This window comes from Tamandua tetradactyla, chromosome 4 (genome assembly GCF_023851605.1).
Source record: "Tamandua tetradactyla isolate mTamTet1 chromosome 4, mTamTet1.pri, whole genome shotgun sequence".
NCBI lineage: Eukaryota > Metazoa > Chordata > Mammalia > Pilosa > Myrmecophagidae > Tamandua > Tamandua tetradactyla.
Window position 1 is genome coordinate 70,301,110 of NC_135330.1, and position 20,334 is coordinate 70,321,443.

The window sequence follows — 20,334 nt, forward strand, 5'->3', positions numbered from 1 at the left end:
TTAAGTCCAAGTTTAAGAAGTTAGTTCAGCTTCATTTGGTATACAGTGATGAGCTGTGATTTAGGATTCCAAGCCTTGCAGGGTAATTTCTCATGTACTCTATTAGTGACTGTACTTTATATGTAGAAATAACATTAGATTTAAGATATTTAGGTTGATTAAGAATATGCTTAGATGATTATCTTTAAAACTTGGAGACTAGACTAGACTATAGTCAAGTTTCTTTTATCCAATATTTAATTATTTCTTGCTTTTAAATATTTTAGGTTGTTGCTCAAATGATGTGGTTGATGGATCATATTTTTAAGTACACAAACTTTGGAATTGTTTCTCTAATTCATGGAGACTTCTTTATAAGACAGGTAAGTAGTGAGTATTTTTTCCCCAGTGATAGCTCATTCTTTATTATGAAAAGAGGCATATTAAAGCCAATCATAATAAGTAAGACCAGTTCTTGTAGTCTTAGGGAATGCGTCCTATGAATTTTTGTTACCCAAAACATTTATTTTGATCTGAATTTGTTTGCATAAATATTAAAAGCCTGATAATACAAATATTCTAATCTCTACCCTTCTATTTTAGCAGACATATTTGAGTACTGTAAACATTTATCAATCACCTGTCATATATATCCTTGCTCTTTGCTTCTTAGCTATGTGAATTGGGAAAGTTACTTAAACTCTCAAAGTTTCCTCATTTTTCAAATGAGAATAATAAATAGCAGCTCCCTCATTATAGTGATGATCCTTAAGTGTCATGAAGAGACTAAGTTATACTAAATTACTAGTATGCTTTGAAAGGCTAGAAGTAGAAATTTGTGTTTCCCAAAACATTTCTCTTTTATTACATTTTGTTGCATATTAAAGTCTACACTTAAAAGTATATGGGAGATTTAATGATTCTTTTCTCTTAAAGAGCAATATTTCTGCGCACGCACACACACACACCCATACACACCCTCCATAAATTAGTAATAAAAATCTCTACCTTGTAGGGGACAGGGGGAGAAATTATTAATGTGGAAAAAAAAAGTGTCTTGCTTTCACTAGACTGTTTTGACAATATATTCCCAAAAAACAGTAAAAATATTTTACATGTAGTCTTGGGAACTTAATAACTACCTTAATCATAATTCAGTTCAGTAAACTAAGTAAAAAAATATCTTACTGGTTTTGCATTTGGAATATATTTAATCTATAGACTAAAAGTATGTTAATTATTTTTGGGAACATCTGTAATTGTATTGGTAGAAAAAGATATTTACTTGTGGGTTTTGGGCCTTCCTTCAAATTTCCTGGACACTTTTTTTCAGTCCCCAAGTCATCCTCTTTCCTTTCTTTCCCTGACAGCAAAGATCTATTCCATCAGTATATCCTTTTAGCTTTAGCTTCAGTTTTTTTTCCTAAATGTAACTACTTCTCAGGACACCTCATTAAACTCCCTTGTCTGGACTACTGCAATGTCTCCTAACACCTCCTGTATCACTTTTTTTTATTTAGTGTCGATTAAGATCGTTCCACTCTCAGCCCATAACTATTCAGTGACTTTCCATTCCAAATTACTTATCTTGCAGAAGGCCCTTCTTATTAGTCTCTATTTCCCTCTCCTACCCCTGTCTTCCCTGTTCCTTACTCACTATGGGCCTTTGTACTGGTTCTCTAATATGCTAAATTTGTTCCTACTCAGGCCTTTGTCCTTTTTGTTTTTATAACTCTCTTCCCATGTGGCTTGTTTCTCTTACCTTATCAGCTCTTTGTCATCTCCTCAGAGCTTCTTTCTCTGACCTTTGACTCTATCCTTTTACTTTGCGTTTCTTCCTAGTACATATCACTAATTGAATTTATACTCCTCATTTACTATCTTCTCCACTAGAACATGAACTGTAAATGAGTGTCTTATTTATTCCTCTTATCTCCCATGTCTAGGACAGTGCCTGCCAAATTGGCACTCAGTAAATAGTCAATGAGTTGATAAATGAATGACTATTCAGCACAGTCAGAGCAGTTTGCTTTTCCTTCACAAAAAAAGGGCTTCTCAGTCTTGGGGTTTACCCCTTGAAACTTATTGCCTCAAAAGTATAGGCTAAGCCTACTTAAAATTAGGCCTGAGAGTCACCCCTAGAGAAACTCTTTTGTTGCTCAGATGTGGCCTCTCTCTCTGAGCCAACACAGCAGGTGAACTCACTGCCCTCCCCCACTACGTGGGACATGACTCCCAGGGATATAAATCTCCCTGGCAATGTGGGACAGAAATCCCCGGATGAGCCAGTACCCAACATCAAGGGACTGAGAAAGCCTTCTTGATGAAAAGGGGGAAGAGAGTAATGAGACAAAGTTAAGTTTCAATGGCTGAGAGATTTCAAACAGAGTCGAGAAGTTATTCTTACACATTATATACCCCTTTTTAGTTTATGGTGTACTGGAGTGGCTGGAGGGAAGTACCTGAAACTGTTGGGCTGTGTTCCTGTAGCCTTGATTCTTGGAGACTACTGGATAATGATACAGTTTTTACAGTTTGACTGTGTGATTGTGAAATCTAGGGTATGGACAGATGAGTAGAAAATATGGATAAAAATAAATAATAGGGGGGACAAAGGTTAAAATAAATTGGGTAGCTGGAAATAGTAGTGGTCAATGAGACGGATGTGTAAGGGATATGGTATGTATGAGTTTTTCTTTTTTCTTTTTATTTTTTCTGGAGTGATACAAATGTACTAAAAAATGATCATGGTGATGAATACACAACTATGTGAGGATATTGTGAGCCATTGATTGTATACCATGTATGGAATGCTTGTGTGTTAAGATTTATCCATAAAAAATGTTTTTTAAAACAAGGGCTTAAATACTAATAATTTCTGTATCTTCACCATTGATCAAAAAGGGAAGGGGGGGAAATTGCTATTCTATGAGTGGGTTTTAATTTAGAAGCTGTTATTTCTATTTAATTGTGTGGCATTAAAATTTCAGATGTACCTATACTTATTATATTTGTGTATTTCTTCTAGGGACGATTGCATCGTGACCAACAGCTTCTCCTTTTAAAAAAGCACCTAGAAAATAATTACAGGAGCAGAGATCGAAAATGGATTGTTTTGTTTCCAGAAGGGGGCTTCCTCAGGAAGAGACGAGAAACAAGTCAGGCATTTGCAAAGAAAAATAACTTGCCATTTCTTACACATGTCACCCTGCCAAGGATTGGAGCAACAAAAATTATTTTGAGTGCACTTGTAGCACGACAGGAAAATGGAATTCCAGCAGGAGGAGATGCTAAAGAATTAGGTATGATGATTTTTAGCCTTTTTCCCCCTTATTGGAATTAAAGGATATCTGGAGTTCCAGAAGATGGCTTCTTTGTTCTTTTTTATATTTATAATTTTTTTGTCAAATAGAAATAATACTTGGGGAGAAGATGAAACCATAAATATATTTTATTGTTCTTATTTACAAAAGTAGTCCACACTTACCATAATTTGAGTAATCCAGAAAGGTATAAAGGCAAAGGTGTCTTTCCTTTGCCTACCTACTCTTACCCTGATCATGACTACTACTTCAGTAAGCACACTTGTAAATATACCTTTACATTTTTGTGGAACTATTTCTGGAGTAATAATATTCTTGAAAGTGGAGTTACTAGGTTAAAAGATAAAGATGTAGAAATGACTAATAAATTTGAAGAAATAATCATAGTTATACAAATTTAGATAGTAATGATGTATGTTTAATTTTCTCTTATCAAATTAAGGAAGCATCTTTGTTTTGTTTTTGATACAGAGAATGAACTTAATGTGATTTGGCAGTATTTGTTAGAAGTCTTAATAATGCTGAGATTAGTGATCCAGTATTTCCATTGCTAATAATACTTATCAAAAGGAAATAATCTGAAATACAGGCAAAGGGAGGTTATCATAGCATTATTTATAATAGCAAAAAAAAACTGAAAATAGCTTTAGTAGCCAGAGGTAGAATGGATAAGTAATTATTAAATATCTATACAGTGGAATACAACACAGCCATTACAGGGTGTTTGTGGAGAGTTTTTACTGGCTTTGGAAAATGCATATACTATAATGTTAATGGGGTGTAGAGAACATGTAACCTGTTGTGAAAACAGTGTGAGCTCAAGTATGTAAGCAATAAGACAGAAGAAAATGAGTGAAAGGAAAGAAACCAAATACCAGTGATTGCTTCTCTGAGTTGTAACATTATGGATGATTTTCCCTATTTCTTAATACTTTCCTGCTTTTTTAATAATGAGCATTTATTACTTTTATGATCAGAAAACACAAACCACACTCAAAGAAGCAACTATCTTGAAAATAGTCTGATGAATTGTGAAGTTTGGGAGAAGAAATTTCTGTCTCATAGAGATAGTTTTGAATAAGTTTATCTAAGACACTATTAGTTTGATGGTAAATAATAAACAGCTGAAAGAAACTCTCAGGGCCTGTTTTCTTAGTAGCATTTTGCTATTTCTTTTTATATTCTTTAGATACAAATTGAATTGCTTGGCTTTCAAAAATGTGTTTTTAAATGGCCTTAAGGACCAGATGTAGAAATAATGCCCATGAGATTGCACTGAGTTTTCCTTTCTTCAGTTTTTCTAAGCAGATGCTTAGCAGTCAGCACAATTAATCTTTCATTGTATATTAAAAAAAGAAATTGAAAGAGTCTTTTAATAGAACATGGAAGTTCAGAATTGCTTCTGCTGGGGCCAATCCAAAGCTTTAAAGGCTAAGGTTTTCCAATAGGTTTAGTTGCACCAATAAAGACTGTTGTCTTTTAAGTAGTTCCACTTAGCCAGAACCCTGTGGTGTTCTAAATACTGATTGCACAATAGTGAAAAAAATTTTTTTTCTTTGTAGAGAAACTATTTCTGATTATAACCAAAGCAAAATAGTTCACTACTTATTTTACTTTAAACATTTTTGTTTAAAGATTTTTCTGTTTAGAAAAATCATAAGAAATTCTAGGAAGTTGTTGATTAGTAAACTAATTTTTTCTGTATTTTAGCATTTCTTTTGTATGTTTTGGTATTTTTGCATTTTATTTTCTTTAGCATTTATATTAATTATGTAGTGTTTTGTTCCATGTAAATACAAACCACACCTTTGGGTTTGTTTTTGATATGTGTCCCATACACATACGGCAAAATTACGTTGTTGCAGATTAACTTTGAAAAGGTTAGTATTGTTTGTTTATTGTGTGATTTAACAGATTTTGGACTGAACTCTGGTAATTTATTCCTATAATTTTATTATAAAATTTTCAAACACCTAAAAATTGAAAAATTTTTACAGTGAACGTCCATGAGCTGGCAACTATATTTACAGTTAATGTTTTATTATATTTTCTTTATCACATCTCTCTCTATCCATCCCTGTATAAAGCAATTTTGGGGTTTTTTTAATGCATTTTGAAATAAGTTATAGGAATCAGTATATTTACCTGTAAACATTTTAGCATTATTATCACTGATAACTTTTTAAAATGTTTCTTTAACATTCTTTAACAAACTCTTTTCCTTTAGCAATGTTATCTAAAAATTGGAATTTCTTTTACCAATTTTTTTACAGATATTTTTTTCCTTCTGAATGTTATTCTAAAACCTTTGAAGTATTTAAACCCAGTTTTTAATTATCTGAACACTTATAGTGTATTATTGATTCCTAATACATTTTGGGCCTTACGCTTGAGAACGGGTTTTTTGTTTGTTTGTTTTTTAAGAGAACTCTTTTTGAGATACTTCAAACAAAAAACAGACAATTACAATTTAAAGTCTGGCTGTCAGCATTCTCTGTGAGGAATCCCCTCTCAGTTTTTCCCCCCTCTCAGTTTTTGATCAACTTTGTACCCCATGCTGGGAATAAAAACAGTACTACGCAAAGGACCAAAGTAAACGGAACCTCCCTATACCCTCTCCCCAAGGGTGTAGTTACCTATTGTGCCTTTCAAAAGACGAGATGCTTTATTGCTTTGTGTGTAACTCTTGCTAAAATTAGAGAAGATTTTGTTTTTTTGTGAACAAGAGCTGGAACCTGCAATTATGTGTGGCAATAAAGTACTTCATATCTTCTAATATTTTTTAACTTCTCTGAAGTAACATAAATCTTAGTTTTTGTATTATATTGTTATATTTAGTGAATGGATTTGTTTTATTTTATTTTTAAGGTTGTTTTTCACTTTTGTAATCTCATACTTTAGCTTGACTTTTTCATAGGCCAGTTTTTCTATGTATGATGAAATATAAACTAGGCCTTTATGGTATATAATTATGTTAATACTTGAATGTGCAGAGTCAATAAATAATAGTTCTCTGTTACTTGTTAATTTTTTTGAGAATCATCCATTCTGTAATTTAATAGGAAATGCTTAATTTCATCCTGAGTGCATTAGATAGAATAGTAGCACAAAATTCATCCAGTTTTTTTTAAAGTTACGTATGTTGGTATGCTTTACACTGTTCAAGTAATCTACTATGTTATTTGTGGCAAATAATCTAAAAATTGATCCAATTTAAGTCATTTTTTTTTGTTCTTAGACAGCAAATCAAAAGGCCTCCAGTGGATTATAGATACAACCATAGCTTATCCCAAAGCTGAACCCATAGATATTCAAACCTGGATCCTTGGATACAGAAAACCATCAGTCACACATGTGCATTACAGGTAGGAGTTCTACTTTAGTTCTCAGTGTATATCCAATATAAAGAACTAACTACCTCATGACAGTGTGGCTATTTTAATATTTGATTTTTAATAAGGCAGCGGAAATAGTTGACCCCTAAATCATTCTAATGCTAAATTTTTTATATGAAAATGTCATTGGAAGTATTTATTTTCATTGAGTGATAAAGTCTAAAAATGGCATTCTAGAGTCACTACGTTTATTCGATTGCCTCACTCTCTTGAGTAAAAGTAACTTACAGGGAACATCAAGAATAAATATGACTTATACTTAAAAATTTTTTAATATCTCAATACAGCTGTCACTTGCATAAATAATAGCAAAAATATTTATTGAATATCTACTGTACTAGCTTCTTAAGATTTAATGTACACTTCTTTTTTCAAAAAGTACTTTATATTCTCAGACCATGTGCCCTCCCAAAAAAGTGTTTTATGTAAATGTGTATGGGTATTTATATCAAAGTATGGTGCTAATAAGTCCTAAATAGATCTGATCACTTTATAGTCCATTTAGATTTACTCTATTTCCTTGTCAAAAGATCTTAACCCATGCCAACTAACTAACAAATGTGAGGAATTGGTCCCAAGTATGATCAAATGCCACAAAAGCCCCAGTTAAGAGAAAAACTACCAAAATTACATGCCGTTGACAGTAGATGAGTGGCGTGTTTTAATATGTGAAAAGCGTGAGTTTTACAAATAAAAGACACAGTTGGAAGAATTTGAAACTTAAGTGTTGCATTTTGGGTTTTTGATGTGAATGACTATAAGTTGATAAGTTAAAATAGGTCACACACATTCTAGTATGTGACTTATGTTGCTACGTTATACAGTTCATGTGTAAGGTAAAGTAATTTCTAATGACTGCTATCTTACTCCATTCCATGTAATTTGTTCATTTTACTTAATGTCTTGAGCCCTTACTTTGTACAAGGTGATGTGCTTGGCCCTCGAAGAATTTCTTTAGGAACAGTTATATTTTCATGTAAATGAAAAACATCTAGCCTTCAGTACGTTTTTCAATTCTGATCTATAAGTGAAGATAAATTCTAAAGCCTGAGCTAGAAATATGTGGCTTTATGTATGTTGCATATATGGATGTATTGGATATATGTCAATCTGCCTAGTAGATGATATGCAAAGAGAACTGAGACAAGGAAGAAAGCATGCTATTTTATAGGCATTCTATTACAGTTGACCCTGCTTTTCTGTTTTGGGTGGGGTGGGGGGTGCATGGTCCAGGAGTTGAATCCAGGTTCCTGCATGGAAGGCAGGCATGCTACCACTGAACCACCTGTGCATCCTCTGCTTTTCTTTTTTAACCAATAAATAGATGAAATTCTAATTTAGTGATCCACACAATAAAAGGAATGAAATCGTAAGAGATCTTTAATTAAAAATTGAAGAAATCACCCCTTTTTTAGCAGAGTTACTTTAACAGGAACAAGCGCAAGCAGGTCTCTTAAATTCATGGATGTACCTCAAAGAACTTTTGAACTGGATCTCTATGAAAACTTTTGTGTATATTTGCAATTTTCTGCAGAGAAGTCTCATAGCTTTTACACTACTCTCACAGGGCTCTGTGGACTAAAAAAAGATTATGGACTCCCAGTTTAAAGATCAAAACCGAACATAAAATATATATATATTAGATAGAAGATGATTAGTTTGATTAAAAAAAACTTATCTTAATAAAAAAGAAACCTCAGAAATTTATTTATTTATAGAAATTTTATTATTAGAATAGAAGTAATAAAAAATTCTGATTAGCAGAGATTAAATTATATTATAGTATCATATTCCAAAGTATTGTTGTATAAATAATGCCTGATTCTTTATTTATACAAACATATACACACACCCTTAGAGTTGTAGGACAAGTGAAGAGAGATATTTTCCTTTTCTTCCCAGAAATTTAATAGAAAATAATTGTCTAACCAGTGTTAGGAAAGGGAAAGGACCTGTGTCTGGGTAAGAAAGGTCAGACAAATGAAAGGGATAAGAGGGAACAGAGGTGTCCTGGTGTAACCTGACTTATGTCAGGATAGTTTTGAGGTTTTGGGAGAAGCTTGTGAGAAAGGACATGGGCCATGTCTCAAGCAGCTCGCAGGAAATCTTTGTTGCATTGTTATAGACTGGCAGGACACCATGGGGAATAGGGAAAGAAAGATTGGTTTGAGTTCAGATTCCCTAGTTGTTTGATAATGTTTGAAAAATTTAAAGCTGGAATCACGTTTTCAACTAGAATAAGAGGTTTAAAATGCAACATTGGAGGTGCTCTCTCTCTCTCTCTCTCTCTCTCTCTCTCTCTCTATATATATATATATATATATATATATATATATACAAACACACACACACAGGTTAATAATATAAATAACTGAAGTTCCCTTTTACTGGGGGAGGCTGTTGACAAAAAACTGAACAGCACTGACTGCTTGAAGAGGAGAGTGGGTGCCCAGAGGCTAGGGAAAGGTAGTCTGAAAACTATAGAGTTCACTAGAAAACAGTAGTTTTACTTAGTATTGGCTTACTTATTTACACTATAGGCAAGTTTAAAAAACTACATGCCATTAAATGTAATTTATCCAGACAACCCAGTTGGTACAGTTTTGCTTCACATGATAAAAGGAATTCTTTTTAAGTTCAGCTGACTCTTTTTTTAATAAAGCAGCTCTCATTCTTGAGAATTAGTTATGGTGTAGCTGGGCAAGTTAGAGTTGCTACTAGTTTTTTCTCAGCATGATCTAGGGGAGTATGACATTGAGAATCAGAAAGTAATTATTTAATTATGTCCAGCATTTATCAGACCCCACTTAGAATATTTCATGAATTTAAATTCTCCATTTTAAAAGAAATAGATATTGAATAGAAGTTTTGAAAATAACTATAATAGATGTTTTCCCTCTAATCCTAGAACACTAAAGCTACTTTAAAGGTAGTCATTTTACATCATATCAAAACAAATTTGAAGATGTAATAATTGAATGAAACATACATATAATTGTAAGAGAAACATCAAGTTGAAAGTATAAACAGATTTAGGAGACTTTTAAGTATTGAAAAGTTTCCATATATTTGAGGTAAATTTCATAGAGGACAATAACTGTCCTGTCCTGTGCAGTACCTCCTGATGCAGGCTGTGAGCCACAGAATCTGCCTCTGGATGGTACATAACTGTGTTCATATACCATGACATTCCTTACCATCAGAATTCACTTACCATCAGAATTCACTTGGGAAGCACAGGGCAGGGTAATTTTCATTTCCTTAAATATATTTCCTTTCTCTTCTTGGAAATTATAATTGGGTTCAGTTTTCTAGAGCTACTGAAATGCACTGTACCAGAAATGGGTTGGCTTTTTCAGTGGGGATTTATTAGGTTACAAATGTATAGTTCTAAGGCCATGAAAATGTCCAAATTAAGGCATCTAAAGGAAGATACCTTCTCTGAGGAAATGCAGCTGATATCCAGGGATCTCTGTCACATGGAAAGTTTCCATTGTTCCCCTTCCCAGTTCCATACCTATTTTTTCCCATCCACAAGGCCACCACCATCATAAATTTGCTTTACATCCTCACTGTCTCTGTTCTTTTCTTTTTTTTTGCATTAGATTTTTTTTTTTAGTTTATTTGTTATTAATTTTTCATATAGGTATTGCATTTACAACTTTTGGACTGAGGGTAAAAACTGTTTTTACAATGAATTGTTACAATACTGGCATAGTATTCTCAGTGATGTTTATTATTAGTGTTCTTAGATATTGTTTTAGTTTCTTAGGCTGCACCAAGCAAATACCATGAAAAAGGGTTGGCTTGAACAAAGGGAATTTATTAGCTTACAGTTTTGAGGCCATGAAAATATCCAAATCAAGGCATCATCAAGACGATGCTTTCTTCCTGAAGACCAGCTGCCAGCAATCCTTGGCTCCTTTGCCACATTGCCACGTGGCATCTGCCTTCTCTTCCAGGTTTTGTTGGAAACAAAAACGCCCACCGCGTCTACTGGTTACTCCGTTCTCTTCCAGGTTTTGTTGCGTTCAGCTTCTAGCTTCCATGGCTTTCTCTGTCTGTCTGCATTTTATTCTCTTATAAAGGTTTCCAGTAATAGGATTAAAACCCATCCTGAATGAGATGGGTCACACTTTAACTGAAGTAGCCTCATCAAAAGTCCTACTTACAATGGATTCACACCCACAGAATTGGATTAACTTTAAGAACATGTTTTTCTGAGATACATACATTTTCAAACCACTATAGATATGAAGTTTTCTATCTAAATGGCAAACATATACTGTCTGATATGTGTATTATCAATATTATGCAACCCCTTATTTTCTTAAAGCATTTTACTTAATATTTATGCATTATATAAATAATATATAAATTATATATATATATATATATCCTCCTAACTTTCAGAAATTATGAAGCTAGTAGGGTATATATTGTTATGCTTATTTAGAAATAAAGAAATCAAAGCCATGAAATTTAAAGCAATTTACTCAATATCACATAATTAAAAGTGTAAGTGTTAAAGTATGCTCTGTATTGGAGGTGTCCAGATTGAAAATATTTTCGCTGCCTAAGATAGGTGATCAAAATTACCTTCCCATCATTTAAAACTAGATAATTAACGTAAGGAAAGGAAATTGTCTTGGATGTTGCTTTTTATAAAAGCATGTGAGCAAGCTCTTTGGTGTTTATTTCCTGAAGCTATCCATGGGCTTCATTAGTATTAGGTCATTTCCATGGAGACATAATTTTGCTTTATTTTCTGGCTTGGAGTCTTATGATATATGCCTCTTGGTCCAAGAGGGCCGATGATGTTTAGAGTTCCTCTCTCAACTGGAAAGGCATCTGGTGAACATGGCAGCATCTGCTAGCTTTCTCTCAGGCTTCTTGTTTCATGAAGCTTCCCCGGGAGTGTATTCCTTCTTCATCTCCCCAGGTCTCTGGCTGTGTGGGTTCTGTGGCTCTGTGGCTCTGAAGCTTTCTCCAAAATGTTTCCTTCACTCATGAAAGGCTGGTGTCAGACGCGCCACGGAGGCTCAGCAGGCAGAGTTCTCGCCTGCCATTCTAGAGATCTGGGTTTGATTCCCAGTGCCTGCCCATGTGAAAAAAAAAGAAAGGCTGGTACCATCTGAAACACCTCTGTCAGCTGCGAAGGCATGCGGGTGGCATCTGCCATTTCCTTGCTTCTGGGCTCCTTTTCTTTCAGCCTCTGTTTCCCATGCGGGTTCCTCACATGCCATCTGTGGGCCTTCACTTAGCTTCTCTGGGACACAACTCTGGGTTCTGGCTTGCTTAGCATCTCCTAGGAAGACACATAGCCATGTCTACTGGGCTCTGCCCATGTCTCTGTCAGCTCTGAAGCAACTGTTTCTCCAAGCACCTGCAGAGGCTCTGTCTCTGTTCTTTTATTACACACACACACACACACACACAATATTGTTTTGTATGTTTTAAAAAATTTATAAAATTATATTGTATTACATTTTGCAACATGTATTTATCTGTTCTATATTAGTTCCTAGATCTTTTTATTTTTATTTTTACATCTATAGCTCCATTTCATTCATTTCAGCTATTTTATTTGTATAGTTTGCCATCATATGAATATCACTCATTATTTATTAATTTTCTTATTGGATTATTTATTGTTTCAGTCTTTTTTTGCTATTACAATGTTGCATTTAGCATTCTGATACTTCTTTCAATGACTGTATTTGTGAGAGTGAGAGTATAACATGAGAGTGAGAATTTAGGTTAGGGATGTATGTACCTGCGGTGGAATTGCTAGATCATAGAGTATGTGCATTTTCACCTTTACCTGGATGTAATCAAACAGTTTTCAAAATGATTATATCAGATTAGAATCCAATTAGCTTTATTGAAAAGATCACCTTTTCTTATATATTTGTCCAACATCTTTGATTTTTGTAAATCTGATTGGTTTGAAAGGGTAAATATTTCAGCTTCAAGTTTGCTATTTACAAAATAATTATGATAATCTTGCAAATTGTAGTAAAATGCACTGCTGTGAAACATGAAATTAGGAAAAGGTGGTGGCATCTTTATCTAGAAATTGAAGCAATCACTATTGGAAAGCTTAATGATTTACTCATTTATGTCTGTCTTCCCTGCCTAGAGTGTAAGCTTCATGAAAACAGGTACTTTGTTTGCCTTGTTCGTAGTTATATTCCAAGAACAATACCTGGCACACATTAGAAATTCAATATTTATTGACTGTATGAATGCTAAAGTTCATGCTCTCTAGACATTTATTATCCAGCCATTAGCCACATGTGGCTCCTGAGCAGTTAAAAATATGAATAGTCCAAATAGAGATATGATGTAATAGTAAAATCAACACTGGATTTCAAAGACTTTAATATGAAAAAAAGAATATCTCATTAATAATTTTTATATTGATTGCATATTATTGAAATGATAGTATTTTAGATATTTGAGGTTAAAGGATTAATCTTCTTTAATGTTATTAGATATTCCCTATATTGTAAGCTATCAAATTTATTTTTATTGTAAAAGCATGTAATTATGAAAAATATTTGAATAGAGGAAAAATATTTCCCAGCGTGCTCATATAAAATTCCTTTTTTATATTTACTTCTAATATTCTTATGTTTTTGAGGTAGCTAGTTGTAATATGCATAAATGGTATTTATATTATACTGTTTCTGACATAACATTTCAATGAACTATACATATGCTAGAAGTCAAGGTTACACTTTTTTTGTTTTTTTTTTGATTGTGATCTGAGAATCGAACCTGGGTCTCCTTTATGTAAGGTGAACATTCTACCACCAAGCCACCCGTGCACCCAGTATTACAGATTTTATAAGCATTTATGAAATTTCTGTGTTTTTAATAGCTTTCTGAAATTCTTTTTAGTTGGATATATTTAATTACCCATTTTCCTACTGGTGATAGACTCTTCAGATTTTATTCTTGATTTTAAATAACACTATGCTGAATATCTTCGCACATATAAATTTTTCTCCCATGCTTTAGATTATTTCCTTTATAATGAATATATTTAATCTGTTAATTCTGATAATAGTTTGGAGAGTTTTATTAAAATTACATCTGCATTGTGAGAGTGATTGTCAAGGAAATGAGGGAAAAACTTACCTAGGAGGGAAATCACCAACACTTAAAAACAGTGTATAATATTTTAGTAATTTCATGCATAAAACTATGTATGTATGTTATAGACATTTTTATTTTCCTTTCCGTTTTTACCCTTACCCCCTAAAACAGTAAAACAGAAAAGTCATAAGCTTTTAAATAAGTTTTAAACGCTGTAATTTCAGAAATATTTATTTTCCCAAAACTTCTTTTTTTAATTAGAGAAGGTGCAGGCTTATAGAATAATCATGCATAAAATACAGGATTCCCCCATATACCACCATATTTATTAACTTTGCATTGGTGTGGAACATTTGTTACAATTGATGAAAGCACATATTTATAATTGTACAATTAACTATACCCATGGTTTAACTTAGGGTTCACTATTTGTGTGATGCAGTTCCATGGATTTTCCAAAATTTCAAAACTTATTTTGGAAAATTACAAACCTATTAATGAACTCCCAACATTACATACCTTCAACAATTATCAACTTGTGCTATTTCCCAGACCCCCACCCCACTTGATTATTTTGAAGCAAGTCTCAAATGTCATCTCCTTCATTTTTTCATTATATATTCTCTACATTGTTAGTATTCTCTTTGGAAAACAAAACAAACAAAAAAAAGATGTTCTTTTTTTAGGTAATGAATACCTAAAAACATTAATGGCAATTCATTAATACCATCAAATATCTAGTTAGTTATCAAATTTCCTGGATTGTCTCATAGATTGCAGTTGGTTGATATATATCTCTTAAGTTTCTTTGTATGCATAAATATTCTCTCTGTCTCTTTTTTCTTTTCCTTGTAGCTTATTTTTTTGGCATATGAGATTATTTGCCCTGTAGAGTTTTCTACAGTTTGGATTTTGCTGATTTCCTGTGTATTTCTCTGTTCCCTTTATTTCCTATAAATCAGTAGGTAGATATCAAAGCTTCATCAGTTTGACATTTGAAATTGTTTGACAATGAATACTCCATAGGTGGTAATGTTTACATCCATCAAGAGATGTACAATGTCTTGTTGTCTCTCAGAGATTGTTTTTGAATACTGTTATTACTTTGAATTTTTAATACAAATAAATCCAGTGCTTTTTGGAAAAAATAGCACCTTCTGACTCCATCTCTCTCACATCGCTTTAAAAACAAATATTATTTATAATGAATGAAAAGTAAGGTATTAAATTGAACAATATGGAAAACTGAAAATTTTTTTATAAACTCAAAATAATGTTAGTGTAGTATGGAGGCTGTTTCTGGCGTGTAACACATAAAGAGTATCAGCTTTGCTTAGATGTCTTCATAGCAGTGGTGTAAAAAGGTCCATACTCTTATATTGTTTGAGCCATTAAAATAAATCTTTTCTCTCCTGTATTGGAAACTACAAAGGTATTAGGAAGTTCTAAGCTTAATTGAAAAAAGAACTGTAAATAATCCACTGGGATTATTCGTAATCTAAATAGAAAATCCGGGAAACTGAATGGACCAACTATTTATAGAGTTCGGCAATCTTGATATCAAATCATTACAGAAAAATCAATGGTGTCCTTTATTAAAAATTTATTTAATTTTATTGAAGTATAAAATTCATATAACATAAAATTCATTATTTTAACTGTCTTAAAATGTACAATTCAGAAACTTCCAGAACATTCCAAATGTTATACAACCATCTCCACTAATTCCAGAACATTTTCATCATCCCTTAAAGAAACCCCATACTCATTAAGCAGTCATGCCCCATTGCCCTTCTCGCCAGCCCCTGGCAAATGTTGACCTTTCTGTGTCTATGGATTTGTCTATTCTGGACAGTTCGTATGAATGGAATCACGTAATATGGGGTTTTTAATCTAGTTTCCTTCACAGAACAATGTTTTCAAGGTTCTGTGTTGTAGTATGTAACAGTACATCATTGCTATTTGTAGCCAAACAATATTCTATGGTATATATATACCATATTTTGTTTACCTATTCATTATTTAATGGATATTTGGATTCTTTCCATTCTTTCTATCGTGAAAATGCCTCTGAGCATTTTTGTATGACTCTATGTTTGAACACCTGTTTTTAATTCTGTTGGGTATATACTTTGGTTTGGAATTACTTGGTCATGGTATATAATCCTTTTAATATGTTGGATTCAGTTTCCTAACATTTTGCTGAGGATTTTTACATGTATACTCATTAGAATATTGATCTGTAGCTTTCCTTTCTTGTGCTGTCTTTGTCTTTGCTGTCAAGGTAATATGTATCTTATAGAATGAGTTGGAGGTATTTCCTCCTCTGTATTTTTGGCAGGGTTTGAGAAGAATTGCATCTGTATATAAATGTTTGATAGAGCCATCAGTGAAGCTCTGGTCCTAGACTTATTTGTTGTTGGAAGATTTTTGATTACTGATTCATTCTGTTTATTATAGGCCTACACAGATTTTCTATTTCTTCTTGTGTCGGTTTTAGCAGTTCGTTTCTTGGAATTTATGCAGTTCTGTCCATTTCATATAGGTTATCTAATTTGTTGGCATACAGTCATTCATATTAGTCTCTTATAATTCTTTTTATTTCTGTGATATTGATAGTAATGTCCTCACTTTATTGCTGATTTTAGTCTTTTGAATTTTCTTTAATGATCAAACTTTGTTGGTATCAATTTTATTGATCTTTTCAGAGAAACAGTTCTTGGCTTTATTAAGTCTATTGTTTTAATGTGCTCTATTTCACTTAACTTCACTCTAAACTTTATTTCCTCCCATCTGCTGGATTTCCTCTTCTTTAAAGTGGAAGGTTAGGTTATTGTTTTGTCATCTTTCTTTTAAAATATAGGCATATCTATAAATTTTGCTCTGAGTACTGCTTTTTCATCATCCAAGAAGTTTTGGTATGTTGTGTTTTCATTTTCATTCACCTGCAAGTATTTACTAATTTGGCTTATGATTTCTTCTTTGATCCATTGTTTAAGATAATGTTTTCTTAAATTCCACATATTTGTGAATTTTCCTTCTACTGATTTCTAATTTCATTCCATTGTGGTCAGAGAAGATACTTCGGGTAATTTCAATTTTTTTAAATGTATTGACATTTATTTTTGTGGCCAAACATATGGTCTACCTAGAATAATGTTCCTTGTGCGTATATGTTTATAAATGTTATATCTTCTTGATAGATTTATCCTTTTATCAATATGTGATGTCCTTTACCTGTTGTAACAATTTTTGTCTTACAATCTATCTTATCTATGTTAATGTGGCCACTCCAGTTCTCTTTCAGTTAGTATTTTTATGAATTATCTTTTCTTTCTTCTGCTTTCAATCCATTTTTGTGTTTTGGGTTCTAAAGTGAGTTTCTTATAAATAGCAATAGCTGGATTATGTATATATTATTCCACTCTGTTAATATCTGCCTTTTAATTAGAGAGTCAGTTGACTCCTCTGACCCACCAACCATTTGTTCCCAGTCTCTCTCCCTCTCCTCAGGCCTCCCTATTCCCTGAGATACAACAATATTGATATTAGGCCAATTAATAACCCTGCAATGGCCTCTAACTGTTCAAGTGAAAGAAAGTCACATATCTCTCACTTTAAATCAAAAGCTAGAATTGATTAAGCTTAATGAGGAAGACATGTTGAAAGCCAAGATAAGCTGAAAACTAGATCACTTATGCCAAACTGCCAAATTGTGAATGCAAAGGAAAAGTTCTTGACGGAAATTAAGAGTGCTACTCCACTTTTAAAGGGCTGACTCTCTTGTAAGGATTAATGCAGCTGGTGACTCTGAGTTGAAGCCAATGCTCATTTATCATTCCAAAAATTCCAGGACCCTTAAGAATTATGCTAAATCTACTCTGCCTGTGCTCTATAAATGGAACAACAAAGCCAGGATGACAACATATCTGTTTACAACATGGTTTGCTAAATATTTTAAGCTATCTGTAGAGACCTACTGCTCAGGAAAAAAAAAATCACTCAAGATTTTAGGCTTGTTGACAGTGCTCTTAGTCGCCTAAGAACTCCGGTGGAGATGTACAATAAGATTAATGTTTTCATGCCTCCTAACTCTGTAGCCCATGGATGAAGCAACAGTTTCTACTTTGAAATCTTATTACTTAAGAAACACATTTCATAAGGCTGTAGCTGCTATAGATAGTGATTCCTCTGATGGATCTGAGTGAAGTCAGTTGAAAACCTTCTGGAAAGGATTCATCATTCTAGATTCCATTAAGATTCCATAAGAACATTCATAATTCATAGGAAGAGGTCAAAATATCAACGTGAACAGGAGTTTGGAAGACACTGATTCCAACCCTCATGGATGACTTGAGGGATTCAGGACTTCAGTGGAGAAAGTAATTGCAGCAGTGGTGGAAATAGCAAGAGAATTAGAATTAGAAATGGAGCCTGAAGATGTGAATGATTTGCTGCCATCTCATGATAAAACTTGAACAGATGAGGAGTTACTTCTTATGGATGAGCAAAGTGGTTCCCTGAAATGGAATCTACTCCTGGTAAGATGCTGTCAATATTGAAATGACAACAAAGGATTTTGAATATGACATAAAATATGATAAAGCAGTGGCAAGTTTTGGGAGGATTGACTCCAATTTTGATAGAAGTTATGGAGGTAAAATACTATCAAACAGCATTGCATACTATAGAGAAATCTTTTGTGAAAGGAAGAATCAATTGATGCAGCAATAGAAAATAAGACTTCATTGTCTTATTTTAAGAAATTGCCACACTTCAAAAAAATTGGGCATTAAAAACCCCATCAGGTATTAATAAAAACCACTGGATGGACCAGATGAACTCGATTGGCAATTGCCAGGAAGATTCTGACTCTCAGAGTAGGAAAATGAAGTCAATGGTGTATCCCTTAGAGGTTGTTTTCTCAAGGGTAGCCCTTGATCCACCTGTATCAGATCAACCTGGAATGCAGGCTTTGCATGCAGATTTCTGGGAGCCACCCCGAGGCATAGTAAATCTGAATTTCTAGGGGTGGGGCCTAGGAATCAACATTAACTAGTATTCCAAGTGATTCCAGTATAGACCAGCTTTTGAAAATTACTACTTCTGAATCCAGCCTTGCTAGGCCTCACTCCTGTAGAAAGCGTTCCCTGAGTACTCACATCATCAGTCACTGTGTGCAGCCGAATGCAGGGACTGGTGTACATTTACCCTCCCATGCTGGAAACCCCTGGGAAGTCACAGAGAAGGAGGTGCTTCTTAGGGAATGCTTTCTAATGAGGGCCTCTGCCCTTCCTTCAAATACTTTCAAGTTTATATAATTTGCTAATTTTGTCATAAATCAGCATCTGTGAATCATTTCGTGGTCTGTTTTTAAAAACGAAATATGACTACATTGAACAATGGCCTTGTTTTTAAAAACACTCTTATAATAGTAACAGTTGTTTCAAAAGTTATATTTTAACTGCTTTTCCTCAATAATTCAAATTTGGAAGCAAAATCTGTGATAAAAATTTAAAAAAAAGAAATTGCCACAGCCACCCCAACCTTCAGCAACTACCATTCTGATCAGGCAACACCGATCAACACTCAGGCAAGATCCTCCACCAGGAAAAAGATTATAACTCGCTGAAGACTCAGAGAATCATTAAGATTTTTTAGCAGTTAAGTATTTTTTAATACCTTATACGTTGTTTTTTTTAGACACAATGCTACTGTACACATAGCCGACTATGGTATAGTATAAACATAACTTTTATACTATGTGGCTTGCTTTATTGTCATAGTTGCTTTATTACAGGGTCTGGAACCAAACTGCAGTGTCCCCAAGGTATGCCTGTAGTTGCTATTTGGTTGTGACAGTGATTGCCTCTGGAAGGGGATCTTCTCACTGTATTGTTGAATTTTTTTACAATGTGCATATATTTATTCTTCAATTAAATTAATTTTATAAAGAAATTGCAAAATTTAGAATTTTGGGTTTAATAATTATTTGAATGATTGCAACAAAAACATTTTCATCAGGTAGTTATAAGAATTTAATAAGTTCACTAATAAAATGGCTACTTTTTTTTTTTTTGCATGGGCAGGAACGGGGAATCGAATCCTGGTCTCTGGCGTGGCAGCTGAGAATTCTGCCACTGAGCCACCATCACACCACCCCAAATGGGTACTTTTAATAGATGCTAACTAGAGTTTCCCTTTTAATTCAAGGGTCTTGAAATAGGGTATGTAATCTAGATTTTCATAATCTATTCTTCTATTCATAATTTAAAACTGAATTTTTTTTCCTTTTCCTTTTATTGGAATTATTTTTTTATAATTTTTAAATTTTATTTTGTTAAATACCAAAAAACACCAAACAAATGCAAACATCCCTACTTTGATCATTCTGTTCTATATATATAATCAGTAATTCACAATATCATCACATAGTTACATACTCATCATCATGATCATTTCTTGAAACATTTGCATTTATTCAGAAAAAGAAATAAAATGAAAACAGAAAAAAAATTTACCATACCCCTTAG

The 20,334-nt window shown here is 33.3% G+C and overlaps 1 protein-coding gene across 1 annotated transcript in view; it reads left to right on the forward strand.

Moving 5' to 3' along the window:
- Positions 1-20,334, forward strand: part of LPGAT1 (lysophosphatidylglycerol acyltransferase 1) — a 101,547-nt gene that overhangs the window by 51,375 nt on the left and 29,838 nt on the right. Inside the window, 3 exon segments of the mRNA XM_077157749.1 lie at positions 267-362; positions 3,008-3,281; positions 6,541-6,667. Of these exon segments, the coding sequence (XP_077013864.1) occupies positions 267-362; positions 3,008-3,281; positions 6,541-6,667 (497 nt within the window).